We start from the raw sequence: 14,861 nt of genomic DNA, 5'->3' as shown, positions 1-14,861 counted from the left end.
AATAAAACATGTTTAAGAGAAAGGATAAAACAAGAGAATTTGTTAAGTTGTTCTTATCGTATTAGGCGTTCTTGCATTTTGACAGTGGGAAAAAAAAGGCTCGCAAGCCTGCTGGATTTTACAAAAGGGGGCAAGAGGGGGTATAGTTTCACCTGGAAACTATGTCTTATTTTATTTCTCAGAGAATCTCCAGGAAAAGTTGAGAGAATTACCTGTCTTATCTTAATTACTGCCACTCATTGACAAAAGCCTTCAAGTGCTTAAAGTCCACTCCCTCGTGCTGAAGGGAAAGATAGCCCTGCCCCAGTTTCATGACAGGTGGAGGAAGAGAATGATTCAGAGGTTGAAATTAATGGGGCATGGTAGAGTGGTCATTGTTAATAATAATTGTTGTTGTTAATAATACCATAATAATAATAATAATAATAATAATTGTTTTTCAGTAATAAAGATTTCACCTGTATATGGTGCTCTACAGTTTGCAAAATATTTCCCCATGCTTGATCACTCTGACCCTATGAGGTGGGGAGGGATTGTTATTCTAGTTTTAAAGATTAGAACTGACGCTCAAAATATCAGAGGCATTTGTTAAAAGTCAAATAGCTGCCAAGTGACAGAGTGAAGACTTCATTCTTTCCACTACGTGCCAGGCACTGGTGTAGGTGCTGGAGATAAATCAGTGAACAAAACAGGCAGAAACATTCCTGTTCTTGTTGGATTTGGTTCTACTGATTCCAATTTCAGTGTTGTTGGGTTTTTTGTTTTTGTTTTTGTTTTTGCCAGAATTTGCTTATGCCATTTGGCCCCCAGTTTCCTCTCTGACCTCTTTTTCTTTTTTACTACTTTCTTGCTTGCTTAATCAACCCTAGCCACACTGGCCTCAAGACCTTTGTACTTTCTCTTCACTCTGGCTGGCGTACTCTTTCCTCCTATACCCACATGGCTTATTCCCCCACCGCTTTAAGGTTTTTGTCTTTTTTTTTTTTTTTTTAATAAAGAGTGTTGCATTTTTTGAAAGTTTATTTATTTATTTTGAGAGAGAGAGCACAGCGGAGCCCGATGCATACTTTGTCTTGTTTGTTGTCTCTTTCCTTCCATTGAATGTAAGTTCTATGAGGGCAGTGATTTTTATCTGTTATGTTCGCTGCTGTGTGCCTAGCATCTAGAACAGTGCCTAGGATTGATGGGTACTCTGTAAACACATGTCCAATGAATGAACTTAGAAGCAACTCTGTACTTCTGTTAATGTCATGAGAAGTTTTAATGGTTATCTATTAGGTTTCTCTTTGTTTTATCTGATAATCTGGCAGGAATAGTGATCATCAGAGTTTGAATATGATTTTTTAGATCTTGGGTTTCTTTTCAATTAACGCCCAGTGTAACTTTAATAGTACTTATTTACTATTTAGAAAAAAAATAATATTCATGATATCTCCATGTGAAAAATATATGATATCTTATATCTTATATTGTTATATCTTAAAATTGTTCTAGTTTTCTATTGCTATGTAACAAACCACCCTAAAACATAGTGGTGTAAAACAACCCTTGTCATGCTCATGGACTGTGTGTCAGGAATTTGGACAGGGCATAGCAGAGATGGTTTGTTTCTGCTCTACTGTGTCTGGAGCTTTTGCTAGAAAGACTCATAATCTGGGATACTTAGTAGCTGGGGTTAGTATCATCCGGTGGTGTCTCTACTCACGTATCTGGCAGTTTATGTTGACTTTCAGCAGGAACACGTACATGTGGCCTGGGCTTCTGCACAGCATGGTGGCTGGGTTCTAAGAGTGAGCATCTCAAGAGACAGAGAGAGGAAGCTGACAGTTTCTAAGACCTGGGCCTGCAAACTGGTGAAGCATCACTTTTGTGGTATTTTATTAGTGAGGCAGTCACAGAGCTGAGATTTGAGAGGAAGGGACACAGACCCTCTCCTCTTGATGGAGAGGTATCAAAGAATTTAGGGACTTTGTTGTAAAAAATCACCACAGATGTAGCCATATCTCTGTTACATAATTTTCATAATGTCTTGTTCTTCCCTGTGAGGGAGATTATTCAGCCAGCTACCTGTTTCTTGGTATCCTTTGTACTTTTTAAAAAAAATTAAGTGTATTTATTTAATTTTAGAGAAACAGAGATAGCCCAAGTGGGAGAAAGGGGAGAGAGAGAGAGAGAGAGAGAGAGAGAGAGAGAAAATCCCAGGTAGGCTCTTTGCTGCCAGTATAGAGCCCTTTGTGGGGCTTGAACGCGTGAAACCATGTGATCATGACCTGAGCCAAAATCAAGAGCGGGATGCTTAACTGACTGAGCCACCCAGGTGCCCCATCCTTTTTACTTTTTTTGAATCTTGCCTGTTGTGTTAACTGCCATATCCGTGTGTCTAGAACAATGCCTGCACATATAGGGCATTCAGTAAACATCTGATGAGTAAATGAATGGATTGCAGCTGGAATTGTCTTATTCCCTAGTTACCTAATACAGATCTTCCTCCAGTTACAAAGGGGTTACATCCAATAAACCCATCATAAGTTGAAAGTGCATTTATTACATCTAACCTACTGAACATCATAACTTCGCTTGACCTGCCTAAATGTGTTCAGAACACTTCCATTAGCCTGCAGTCGGGCAAAATCATCTAACACAAAGCCTATTTTATAATAAAGTGTTGAATATGTCATGTAATTTATTGAATACAGTATTGAAAGTTAAAAACAGAATGGTTATATTGGGTACACTATGGTTGAAAGCGTATCGGTTATTCACACTTGTGATCGCATGGCTGAGTGGGCGCCATGCCCAGCATCACAAGCATCCTGCCATGTATCACTAGCCCTGGGAAAGATCAAAATTCAAAGTACAGTTCCTACTGAATGCATATTATTTTCACATCATCATGAAGCTGAAAAATCCTAAGTTGAACAGTTGTAGGTTGGGGACCATCTGTATTGTGATTGGTACCTAGCAGGTGTTCTTTACATTTCTCTGAATGAATGGTTAATGAGAACTCTTATGAGTTTGCTGCCATCATGAGAATTTGCCTAGTCTCTTCTGTTCCCTTAACATTGTAGGTCGCCAGATAGCAGTGGAGCTTTCACTGCTGTAAAGGGTGTTTGTTAATGTGTAAAGTCTTTGTCAGTGCACATTTCAGTAATGACTGTTGTAACAGCTCCTCTTAGATCCATACAGCATGGACGTGGAAGAAACTTTATAGCTACGCTGACCAGTTCTTTGCCTTTTACAAATGTAAACACTGAAGCCAAAAATAACCGGCATTCAGCAACATTCACCAACATGAAATCTGAGACTTTGGCCTTGTTCTCAAGGGGTTTACATTTCAACAAGGTAAAAATGAAATCAGAGAATACTTACACTTTTTTTTTTTTTTTTTTTTGATAACTAGAGGGTAATTTCTAAGAAGGATTTATTATCTTGCTTTAGTCTTGGTGATAGGAATGTATGGTTGCTTTCCATAAACAGTTTTATGTGACTGCCCCCAAAGTTGACCTCCCCCAAAGCAGGTCATTCCCTTTCTCAATGGTAGCTCTTGTAAAATTTTGGGGGTGTGTGATATCCAAAGCAAAGGAGACCTTTAAGCTGCTTTGATCATGCATTCCTATCAGTAAAACAGTTTTGAGCTTGTACCCCCAGAGTAAAACCCTACCATAATGTGAAAAGCGGAATCCCACATTTTCATTTTTGTAAAACATCATGTGCTGTGAAATTAATGGAATGATCAATGAAGCCTGCACTGCACGCTGCATGGTCCAAATTATCCAGGTACTGACTGCAGTTTGTTAGTCACTTGTTGGGAATTGATCACTCTAACTTACACATTGATGGCACACTTCTGTGTTATGTGGTCGGTCAGCTGGGACTTAAAAAGTTCAGCTTCCCTCTGTTTGATGTACATGGGGGCCGGGGACAGGAACCCATTGCTGAATTCGTATCGTCACAGGGCATGCTATTGTAAGATCTGACAGTATGTTTCTAAATTATATTCGTTGACTGACAGACAGCTCTGTTATATACCTATGGTAAGGTTTTGAACTAAAAATAATAAATATAAACCTGTTTCAAAGTAGTCCTTTTGATTAATTTTGATTTTTTTTTTTTTTTTTGTAGGGAGACTGGCTTTTTGTTAGATCAGATTAGATTGTCTTTGCTTTTACTTTAGGTTATACTGAAGGTACTATGAATAAAAGTATCAGCTCTGCTATTTTCTTGTTTGCTTGTACTTATGCTTATTATTATCCTACTTCACGGCTTCTTTGTAGGAATCAATTTAAGCCACTTGCTTATTTCCGGAGGAGTAAGTTAAAATGAGATAATGTAACTTGAAAATGAACTTAACCTGATAGATGCTGCAGTATGCTGAAGGTCCCACTGTCAGCCCCTCTGGGTGGTGGAACTTCTACTCTGCCCCCCCTCCCCCAGCCCCAGGCTGTAAAAGAGTGACTGGCTTGACATTTGAATCAAAAGAGGCTGGCAGTGCTAAAATTAGTAAAGCTTAAAGAACCGGGTTTGTAAATTTTTGTGGTTTTCCCTTTAAAAAAAAAAAAAAAAGATAAAAATCATTATAATAGAAGCTTTAACATGTTCTCCCATTACCCAGTGGGTCACTGCGTATGTGGCCTTGATTGGCCTTGCCTGACTTTGGAGATCACTGACTTTGAAAACAGGCTTTGAATTTATATGATCATTTTTTAGGTTTACTCTGACCTCGATTTTGGCAAAAAATGATGATGTGAACAGAAGGTAGCTCCTGTTCTTTAGGCTTTACCACCCATTTTTGCCACTTAATCACATGTTGCCTTGCATTATCACTTTACTCCGTTTGTCTCTATTAGACTCTATTAGACTAAACTCCTGGAGGATAGATACCCATGTCTTCTGTGCCCCTAGCATAATGCTTTGTATGCCATAAATACACAGTAATTAATTGTTGAAAAAAATAAATGCTTTTAATTGTGGATAATCTTTACATTGAAATGTGTAATCCTCCTCAACTTTCTACACGAAAAATGAAGCTGATGATAAGGCATTAAGAGAAGCAAAAAAATTTGTATCTGTGGAATGAGTAAATTTCTGCGTTGAAAAATCTGTGTCTAAACAAAAGGTTAATCTTCCTAACATACAAATGGGGAAAGATACACAATCCACTAGAAAAACAGTAGACTATGAAAAGGGAGTCCACGAAAGAAAAAATATGAAAGCCAATAAACATAACACTGATTCATTAGCAACTAGGGGCATACAAATGAAAAACAAGATGCTGTTTTTAGCTATTGGATTGGAAAGATAGTAAAATGATTGATAATGTTCAGTTATGGGGAGGTTTGTAGGGAAAAAAGAATACTCACATACTTGCTGCAGAGTGTGAAATGGGGAGAGTAGTTGCTCGGTATCTATTTATGTTTCAGCATATATTTTCTGGCCCAGCAGTCCTACTTTGGGAAATCAATGCTGTAAAATGTATAGGGTGTTCTTTGTAGGGTTCTTTATAGAAGTGAAGGCTGAAATTAGTCTGCATCTGTGAATAGCACCGAGTTTAGGGGCGCCAACCCCCACACAGTAAAAAAAAATCCACGTGTAACTTTTGACTCCCTAAAAACTCAAGTACTAATAGCTTGCTTTTGAAGCCTTACTGATAAGATGAATAGTTGATGAACACATATTTTGTATGTTATATGTATTATATGCTGTATTCTTACAATAAAGTAAGATAGAGAAAAATGTTAATAAGAAAGTCATAAGGAAGAGAGAATACATTTCAGTAGTATACTGTGTTTATAAAAAAAAAAAATCTGTGTGTAATTGGGCCTGTGTAGTTCAAACCCGAATTATTCAAGGGTCAGCTATATACATAATGAGGAAGGATACACCAAACTGCTAATAATATTTTTTGGGGGCTGCAAGGTTAGAGGGAAAATAGTCCAGATTGTTTACCCTTTGTTCACTTTTATGTTGCTAGATTTTTTAGACGAATATGAATCATTTTGTAATTTAAAAAATTAATGTTGATGTAAAAAGTAGACTGACTACTCTGTCAACTTTACATCTGCTATTTACTGACACACTAATAATTCTGAGCATAGTTCAACTCTTTCCTCAACAGCTTGTCTTCCAATTGGATATCATTACAATTGCTGTGATATGATGGAAAGAATCCTAAAGTAATATTCTTATTTATGTTTTGATCTCACTACCTATATGTTTATTTTTAGCTGTGTGTGAGTATGCTTGTGTGTAGAGTGTCGGGTAGTGAGGCTGAATCCACCAGCTACAGCAGAACTTACCTATTGAAAGAGCATTTGTGGCTGTGGTTCTGGGTAAGGTGGAATACGTGCGCTCCGCCCTGCCAATCCCACTGAACGCACTGGGCACAATGTAAGTAGCAGCCGTCTAAGGATTCTGAAAAGTAAATTGTAACAGGTAGATTGCAGGGAAAGGTCAGAATTCAAAAAAAATCACTGAACCAGGAGCGAATTTACATTTTTTTTCCATTGGGGGTTCCCTCCCCTGTTCCCCCCCCATGCTTGAACTTGAACCATGGAGATGAGCATCAGTGCAGACAGAATGCTCTGTGAGAAGCCTTCTTTCTAGTTCAGGTTCAAGGAGCAAGAAGAAGGTCTCCTGGCAGCACAAGCACCTGAAACTCTGTGGGAGGAAAACTTCCTCTTTGAACAGAGGAGTTGTGGTCCCAAGATAGCTCTTCTTAGAAGTGACACCAAAGGCATGGTACATAAAAGAAAAAAATTGATAAATGGGACTTCATCAAAATTAAAAGTTTTTGCTATATAAAAGATTTTTTTTTAATATTAAAAAAAATTTTTTTTTAACGTTTATTTATTTTTGAGACAGAGAGAGACAGCATGAACAGGGGAGGGGCAGAGAGAGAGGGAGACACAGAATCTGAAACAGGCTCCAGGCTCTGAGCTGTCAGCACAGAGCCCGACGCGGGGCTCGAACTCACGGACCGTGAGATCATGACCTGAGCCGAAGTCGGACACCTAACCGACCGAGCCACCCAGGCGCCCCTATAAAAGATTTTTAAGAAGTGGGAAAATAAACTACAGACTGGGAGAAAATATTTGCAAATCTCGTATCTAGCAAAGAACTTGTATCTAGAATATATAATGTGAAGAACTCTCAAAACTTAACAGTAAGAAGACAAACAGCCCAGTTAATAAATGGGTAAAAGACAATTCACCAAAGAAAGTAAACAGATGACAATAACCACATGAAAAGATACTCAACTTCAGCCATTAAGGGATATGCAAATTAAGACCATGACTATGTATTGCTACAGATCTATTACACTGACCATACTGGGCGCCCGTGGGCATGTAGAGCAGTGGGCACTCTCATACATTGTTAGTGGCAATGCAAAGTGGTATAGCCACTCTGGAAAATAATTTGATGATTTCTTATAAATTTAAGGTATACTTACCAGATGGCCAAGCAGTCTCACTCTTAGAAGCAAAAACATATGTTCGTGCAAAAGCTTTGTTGCATGAATGGTTATAGCTGCTCTATTTATAATTGCCAAAAGCTGGAAACAGCTCACATGGGTTGTCTGAAAGGATAAACTGATATATTCATATAATGGAATACTATACAGCAAGGAAAGAACTGTTAATAACATAAAACCACTTGGATGAGTCTTAAAACTATTATGTTAACTGAAAGAAGCCAGTCTCAGAAGATTATGTACTATATAATTCCATACAACATTCTGGGAGATATGAAACTAGTGATGAAGAACATATCAGTAATTGCCAGGAGTTGAGATTGGGGGAGGGTATGACAACAAAGGAATATCCCAGTGGGGTTTTTTGAAGTGTTGGAACTGTGTTGTATCTTGATTTTGGTGGTGGGTTACACAACTCTATATACATAATGTGTTAAAATTCATAGAACTACATACCAAAAAGTCAATTTTATTGTAAGTTAGCTTAAAAAAAGACAAGGCTGTTTCCTCTTTTAGTAAACCCATTGAGGGGTTATAGACTTATTTCAGTAAAACTATCATTTCTTAAACCTTTTTTGGAACTGTTGGAGAATTGACTTAGGCATATTATTTTAAATATCTTCAGTTTTTCTATTCCTAATGTGTGTTTATCCCTTGAGAATAGTGGGGTTTTTTTTTGTTTTGTTTTGTTTTTGGTGGGGGGCTGTTTGTAAACAGTGAAAAGTTCAGAGAGATAGGTCTGGTGAATAAGGTGGGTGAAGGCTGGATAACCTTATGGTAAAGCACAAGAAGGAATGATGAAATAATTAGCCAGTTTCAATTTCTAGGAATGGTTTGCTAGATACTTGATGTGAACCTCCCCCTTGAATGTAATTAAAAATGCTGGATATGATAGAAAATGATCTTAAGTATTTTATATTTTTGATGCTATTTAAATTTTATAAAGATTGCTTAGATCTCCTACGTATATGATCCTGTTGTCTGCAGATAAAGATAGACTTGTTTCTTTTCTAATCTGTATGCATTTTATTTCTTTTCCTTACTCTATTCTGTCTAGGACTTGAGTACAATGTTGATTAAAATTGGGGTGCCTGGCTGCCTCCGTTGGTGGAGCAAGCGACTCTTGATCTTGGGGTTGTGAGTTCAAGCCCCATGTTGGGCGTAGAGCCTAGTTAAAAAAAAAAAAGAAGAAGTGGTGATAGCAGACATCCTTGCTCTTTCAGTCTTCAGAGTTAAAGTATGCAGTCTTTTGCTAAAGTGTGTGTTAGCTGTTGATTTCTCATCCTGTACCTCTTTATCGGGTTAAGGAAGTTCCGTTCTTCCCCTGCTGTGCCAGGAATTTTTATTCAAGAGTTTTTATCATGCATGGGTGTTGAATTTTGTCAACTGCTTTTTTTCTACTGAAATGAATGTATTTTTTTCCTTTATTCTGTTAATATGGTGAGTCACATTGATTTGTTTTAAAATGTTTAAGCTTGGCTATAATCTATATTATTCTTTTTACATGTTACTGGGTACGCTTTGCTTAATGTCTTGTTTAAAGATCTTTGTATCTGTGCTTTTAAAGGATATTGAATCTGTAGTTATTTTTTGCTTTGTTTTTTATTTTATTTTGTTTTTTACTTGTAACATCTCTTGATTTTAGTATCAGGGTAATGTTGCTTCCTAAAATGAGCTGGGAAGCATTCCCTATCATTTCTGAAGGAGTTGGTATCATTTCTTCCTTAAGTATTTTGATAGAGTTCATCAGTTAAAAGTTATATAGACCTGGGTTGGTAATTTTTTTTTTTTTTAAATGGGAAGATTGATTGATTGATTGATTTTTTAGGGAGCGAGAGAGAGCATGTGTGTCTGTGCACACAAGTGAGGAAGAGGGGCAGAAGGAGAGAGAGAGAGAGGGAGAGAGAGAATCTTAAGCAGGGTCTATGCTCAGGGTCGAGTCCGATAGGGGACTCGATCCCGTGACTCCAGGTCATGACCTGAGTCGAAATCAAGATTGGATGCTCAACCAACTGAGCTACCCAGGCACCCCTAATGGGAAGTTTTAAAATTATGAATTCAATTTCTTTAATAGCTAGAGTGCTACTCATTTCTTTTTAAGCCCATTTTGATAACTTGTGTCTTTTGAGGTATTTGCATTCCATCTAAGTTGTTGAATTTATTGACATAAAGATGTTCTCAGTATTGCCTGACTCCCTTTTTAATTTTTTTTAATGTGTACTTATTTTTGAGAGAGAGAGAGAGAGAGAGAGAGAGACAGAATGTGAATGGGGGAAGGGGCAGAGAGAGGCACAGAATTCGAAGCAGGCTCCAAGCTCCACGTTGTCAGCACAGAGCTGGACACGGGGCTCGAACTCACAAACTGAGATCGTGACCTGAGCCGAAGTTGAGCGCTTAACCAACTGAGCCCTGCCTTATTACCTTTTTAACGTTCATAGAATCTTGTATTGATGTCTCCTTTTTAAGCCTGTTTGTCATTGACATCTTCTTTTTTCTTGATCCATTTGGCTAAAGGTTTATTAATTTTTATTAATTTATTCCTTCCAAAGAATGAGTTTTTTTTTCAGTGATTTTCTGCATTGTTTTCCATATTGTATGGGTTTCTTCTGCCTTTACTGTTTTCTTCATTCTGTCTACTTTGAGTTTAATTTTCTGTCTCTAGATTCTTAAGGTGAAAACTTAGATGATTTATTTTAGACTCTTTTTGCCTGTTTGGCCTTTAAAGCTAAAAATTCGCTCTGAACACTGCTTAGGCTGCATGCTACGTATTTTGCTATGTTTTCTTTTCCATTCAGTTCAAAATAGTTTCCACTTATTCTTTGTTTTCTTCTGTGACCTATAGGTTATTTAGAAATGTGTTGTTCAGTTTCCAAATATTTGAGAATTTTCCACATACCCTTTGGTTATTGTTTTCTACTTTAATTCTGTTGTAGTGAGAGAACATACTCTGTATGCGTTCAGTCCTTTTGACTTTGTTGAGACGTGTTTTATATTGTCTGTCTTGGTATTCTGTGTGCACTTGAAAAAAAAATCTGTTCTACTGTTGTTGGGTTGAGCTTTATGAAGATGTATTGGATCAAGTCGGGGGATAGTGTTAAGTCTTCTCTATCCTCTTCTCTATCCAACAGGATTTTCTGTTTACTCCTTCATAGTTATCGAAAGAAGTGTTGAAATATCCAAATGCAATTGTGAAAATTTCTATTTTTTTCCAGTTCCATCAGTTTTTGCTTCATGAACTTTAAAGTTTTTTATAGGTGCGCACACATTTAGGATTGTTATGTCTTCTTGATGAATTGACTTCTTTCTTTAATATTATGAAATGTCCTCCTTATCTCTGGTAATATTTCTTGTGCTAATGTCTACTTCGTCTTATATAAATGTAGCAGCTACCTTCGTTACGCTTAATGTTTCTGCATAGCATGTCTTTTTCTGTTGTTTTACTTTTAACCTGTGTATATTTTTATATTTAAAGTAGATTTCTTGTAGACAGCTTATAGTTGTAGTATTTTTGTTTGTCTTAAAATCCAATCTAACAATCTCTGTCATTTATTTATTTATGACCATTTGCACTTAACATGATGATCAATATGGTGGTTAGGTATGAAAATATCTTGTATGTTTTTCCTCTCTGGTTCCGTATTCATTTTTTTCTACTTTTCTTGCCTTTTTAAAAATATTAATTTGGTGTCTTTTATATATTTCATTTTGTCTCTGCTCTTGGCTTATTACTTAGACCTCTTCATTTAAAGGTTGCTCTTGGGTTAGCATTATATGCTTTAAGTTATCACTACCTACCTGCAAATACTACTATAGTATCTCTTATAACTATTATAACATCTTTTAGAAGTATACTTATAAGGATACTTCCGTTTCTCTACTATCACCAAGAAATTAAAAAATGAGAAAAAATCTGTTACGTTTACCCACCTAATTATACATATTTACCCATGTGGTCTGGCATTCTGTTCTTTTGTATTGATTCAGATTGCCATCTGGTATTATTTTCATTTAAGCCTGAAGAACTTCCTTTATCATTTCTTGGAATATAAGTTTGCTGGCAATTTTCTCATCTTTTGTTTGTCTGAAAAAGTATGTATTTCACCCCCATTTTTGAAGAATATTTTTGCTGTTGCTTCAGGTTTGTAATTCTTTCATTCAGCTCTTGAAAACTGTTGTTTTTGCGTTCTGGCTTGCACTTACTGATAAGAGGTCTGAATTTATTTGTATCTTTGATTTTGTTAACACAATGTATCTTTTATCCTTAGGCTGCCCTTGAGATTATCTCTTTAACATTGGTTTTTGGTGATTTGATTATGATATACCTTTGTGTACAGTTTTTTTTTTTAATTTTGTTTTAAACGGTTATTCATTTTTTGAGAGACTGAGCGTGAGTGGGGGAGGGGCAGAGAGAGAGGGAGACACAGAATCCCATGCAGGCTCCAGGCTCTGCACTGACAGCACAGAGCCCGACGCGGGGCTCGAATTCACGGACCATGAGATCTTGACCTGAGCCGAAGTCGGCCACTTAACCGACTGAGCCACCCAAGAGCCCCGCTTTGTGTACAGTTTTGAGGTTTATTCTTCTTGGGTTTGTTGAGCTTTTAGAGTTGTGAGTTTATAATTTCACCAAATTTGGAAGGCTTTGGGGTATTAATTTAGTCAAATATTTAAAAATATTTTCTCCTCCTCTCCTGAGACTCCAGTTATACCTATTCAAGAACTTGTTTTATTGGGAGGTTCGGGTGTATCCTTAGGGTGTTTGCTACAACTCCCCAAAGCAGAGAGCTGGTGACCTTCCTTAGACTATGTCGGTAGCTGTAACCCTCCAGCTACTACAGGTCAGAAGGTCCATTGGTGCCTTTGTAGATGACAAAGATGGTGCCTTTTGTTTAATGACAAAATCTATAATGGGGAATTTTCTGATGATCATCTCACTCAGTGAATAGGATTAAGATGAAAATCTTTCCTAGGATATACCTGGAAGACTCAAAGTAATTCTAATTTGATAATATAGATACACTGTTGATAGTAGCAGCTGGTTCATTATGTAATTGAATGTGACATTAATTCTCCTCCTATGCTTTGTCACATTTCTCTTATGCTTCAGTGCAGGAATCACAGCCACGGCCCCCACCCTCCAGGATTTGGTCGACATGGAGTCTGTGCATATGAAAGCAAAGAACTTGCCAAGGCGAGAGAAGCTCTTCCTCTTATAGAGGACTCTAGTAACTGTGACATTGTAAAAGCTACTCAGTAAGTCTCCCCAGTACTTCATCTGATCATTTCTGCGTTCTGTGGAATCGTAATAATGTTTGTGCAGTTTGTGGCACCTTCCTCACCTCATACTCTAGCGGCTAGTATTTGTCCTATGGGCATCAGAGCACTTTATACAGTGCACCTTAGCAGTTTACTACCGGTCTCTGCCATTAGATCATGAGCAGCTTAGGAGCAAAAGCACATCATTTTCATCCTTGTCACCCCAGTGCTTTTGCATACTTCTTGTGTTTGCTGCCAAATAAGTGTTCGTTGAGTGAATTAATGATTATAAATGACAGTAAAACTAGACTCTGAGTTTGAAACAAATTGGAGTTTTTAAAAATGTGCTACAACCTAAGTAAGTCAACGGGATAGAAAAATATCAGCTCGGACACTTAATGGATATTTTAAACGATTATTTATCAAGTACTTTCTTTCTTTTTTTTTAAATGTTTATTTATGTTGAGAGAGCGAGCGAGCGCAGCAGGAGGAGCGGGGGAAAGAGAGTCCCAAGCAGTCTCCACACTGTCAGCACAGACCCTGATGTGGGACTTGATCTCACGAAGCTGGAGATCATGACCTGAGCCGAAATCGAGAGTTGGATGCTTAATCAACTGAACCACCCAGGCGGCCCTCAAATACTTTCTATGTACCCATTGTACAGGGTGCCCTGGAAAAATGTCAGTAAAATAGAAATAGGTTTTCTGGCCACTTGAAACATATAGTGGGTTATTTGCTTGCACTGTAAATGAAAGTGTGTTTTGAAAGTTTCCCCTGGAGATCTCCATATGTGGGTATTTGTATTAAATCATTTCTAACATTTTCCCCCTCATGGATCTCACTGGTTATTAACATCCACCCCACCTCTTGCCATTGAACATGTTTCGAAATATTTTGTCTTTTAGATTACATTAATTAGGAATCATTTTCTTAGTGATCAAATGTAAATCTGCCCATCAGAGCTTCTAATCAGCATGTAAGGAACTAATGTTACCACACTAACTTGATATAATTTCTCTCAAAAGCAAAGATGTTTGGTGACTGATTAGTCTGTTAGGCCTTAACAAAAACTAATCTATTATTTATGTTAAAAAATAATCAACTTGTGGTGCCTGGGTAGCTCAGCTGGTTAAGCGTCTGACTTCAGCTCAGGTCATGATCTTGCAGTTCGTAAGTTTGAGCCCCACATCGGGTTCTGCGCTGACAGCTCAGAGCCTGGAACCTGCTTCGGATTCTGTGTCTTCTCCCTCTCTCTGCCCCTCCCCTGCTTGTGCTCTGTCTCTCAAAAATAAATAAATGTTAAAAAAAGAAATCAATAATTATTTGAGTATTCTAATTACTAATTCATATGAACTCAAAAAGCCCTTGGAACTGCTACTTTAGGTGAGTCTTTTTTGATATTACTTGTATTATTATATTTATGTGAAGGTAAGAGTGTTCTTAAGGTAATTATTTGCTTTAATTAGCATAGAAGCATTTAAATGTTTCTCTGCTGCCAGTAGAGCTCTGTTATGATAAATAAAAGAAACTAGGCTATGTTCACAGAGAATTCCAGTAAAAACTCACGTTTTATATCTTTCCTAAAATTTACTTTAGGTCTTAGACCTCCTTAAGTGGTTGTGGGAATATCATTAGGTGGTGTTTGGAAAAGGCAAAGAGAGCTAGGATGTGTATGTTCTCTAAATCACCAAAATCCTAATTAATGTGTACTCTTACTGTATTTCTCACATAAAGGGAGTATTTCTTTTTCAGTAAAATGTTAAAGTTGACCTTTAAAACATGGAGAATATAAATATACGTATCTTTATTCACAGTTCACTCTCTTATTACTGTTTTCACTTAGCATTGTCAACAAGCATCTCTACCTTTTAAAAAGTACCGTAAAGACAGCCTGATCAGCACGCACATTTTGGTGAGGTATACGTTATTTAATTTAACATTGTGATTTTCACCCTTGAGGGCCTATTGAAACATTTGGCTCCCTCTAAATAGAAATAAGTATCGGGGCGCCTGGGTGGCTCAGTCAGTTACGCATCCAACTTGATTTCGGCTCAAGTCGTGATCTCACACAGTTCGTAGGTTCGAGCCCCACGTCGGGCTCTGTGCTGACAGTATAGAGGCTGCTTGGGATTCT

The 14,861-nt window shown here is 37.4% G+C and overlaps 1 protein-coding gene across 1 annotated transcript in view; it reads left to right on the top strand.

The window, feature by feature from the left end:
- The first annotated feature begins 2,174 nt into the window (after positions 1 to 2,174).
- The window catches only part of ZDHHC13 (zinc finger DHHC-type palmitoyltransferase 13), a 47,163-nt gene continuing 34,476 nt past the window's right edge, over positions 2,175 to 14,861 (top strand). Inside the window, exons 1-2 of the mRNA XM_049618468.1 lie at positions 2,175 to 3,342; positions 12,579 to 12,724. Of these exons, the coding sequence (XP_049474425.1) occupies positions 3,151 to 3,342; positions 12,579 to 12,724 (338 nt within the window). The 5' untranslated portion in view covers positions 2,175 to 3,150. The remainder of the gene's footprint in view (positions 3,343 to 12,578; positions 12,725 to 14,861) is intronic.

Source organism: Panthera uncia, chromosome D1 (genome assembly GCF_023721935.1).
Source record: "Panthera uncia isolate 11264 chromosome D1, Puncia_PCG_1.0, whole genome shotgun sequence".
In the NCBI taxonomy this organism is placed as follows: Eukaryota; Metazoa; Chordata; class Mammalia; order Carnivora; family Felidae; genus Panthera; species Panthera uncia.
This window is presented reverse-complemented; position numbering and strand designations above follow the sequence as displayed.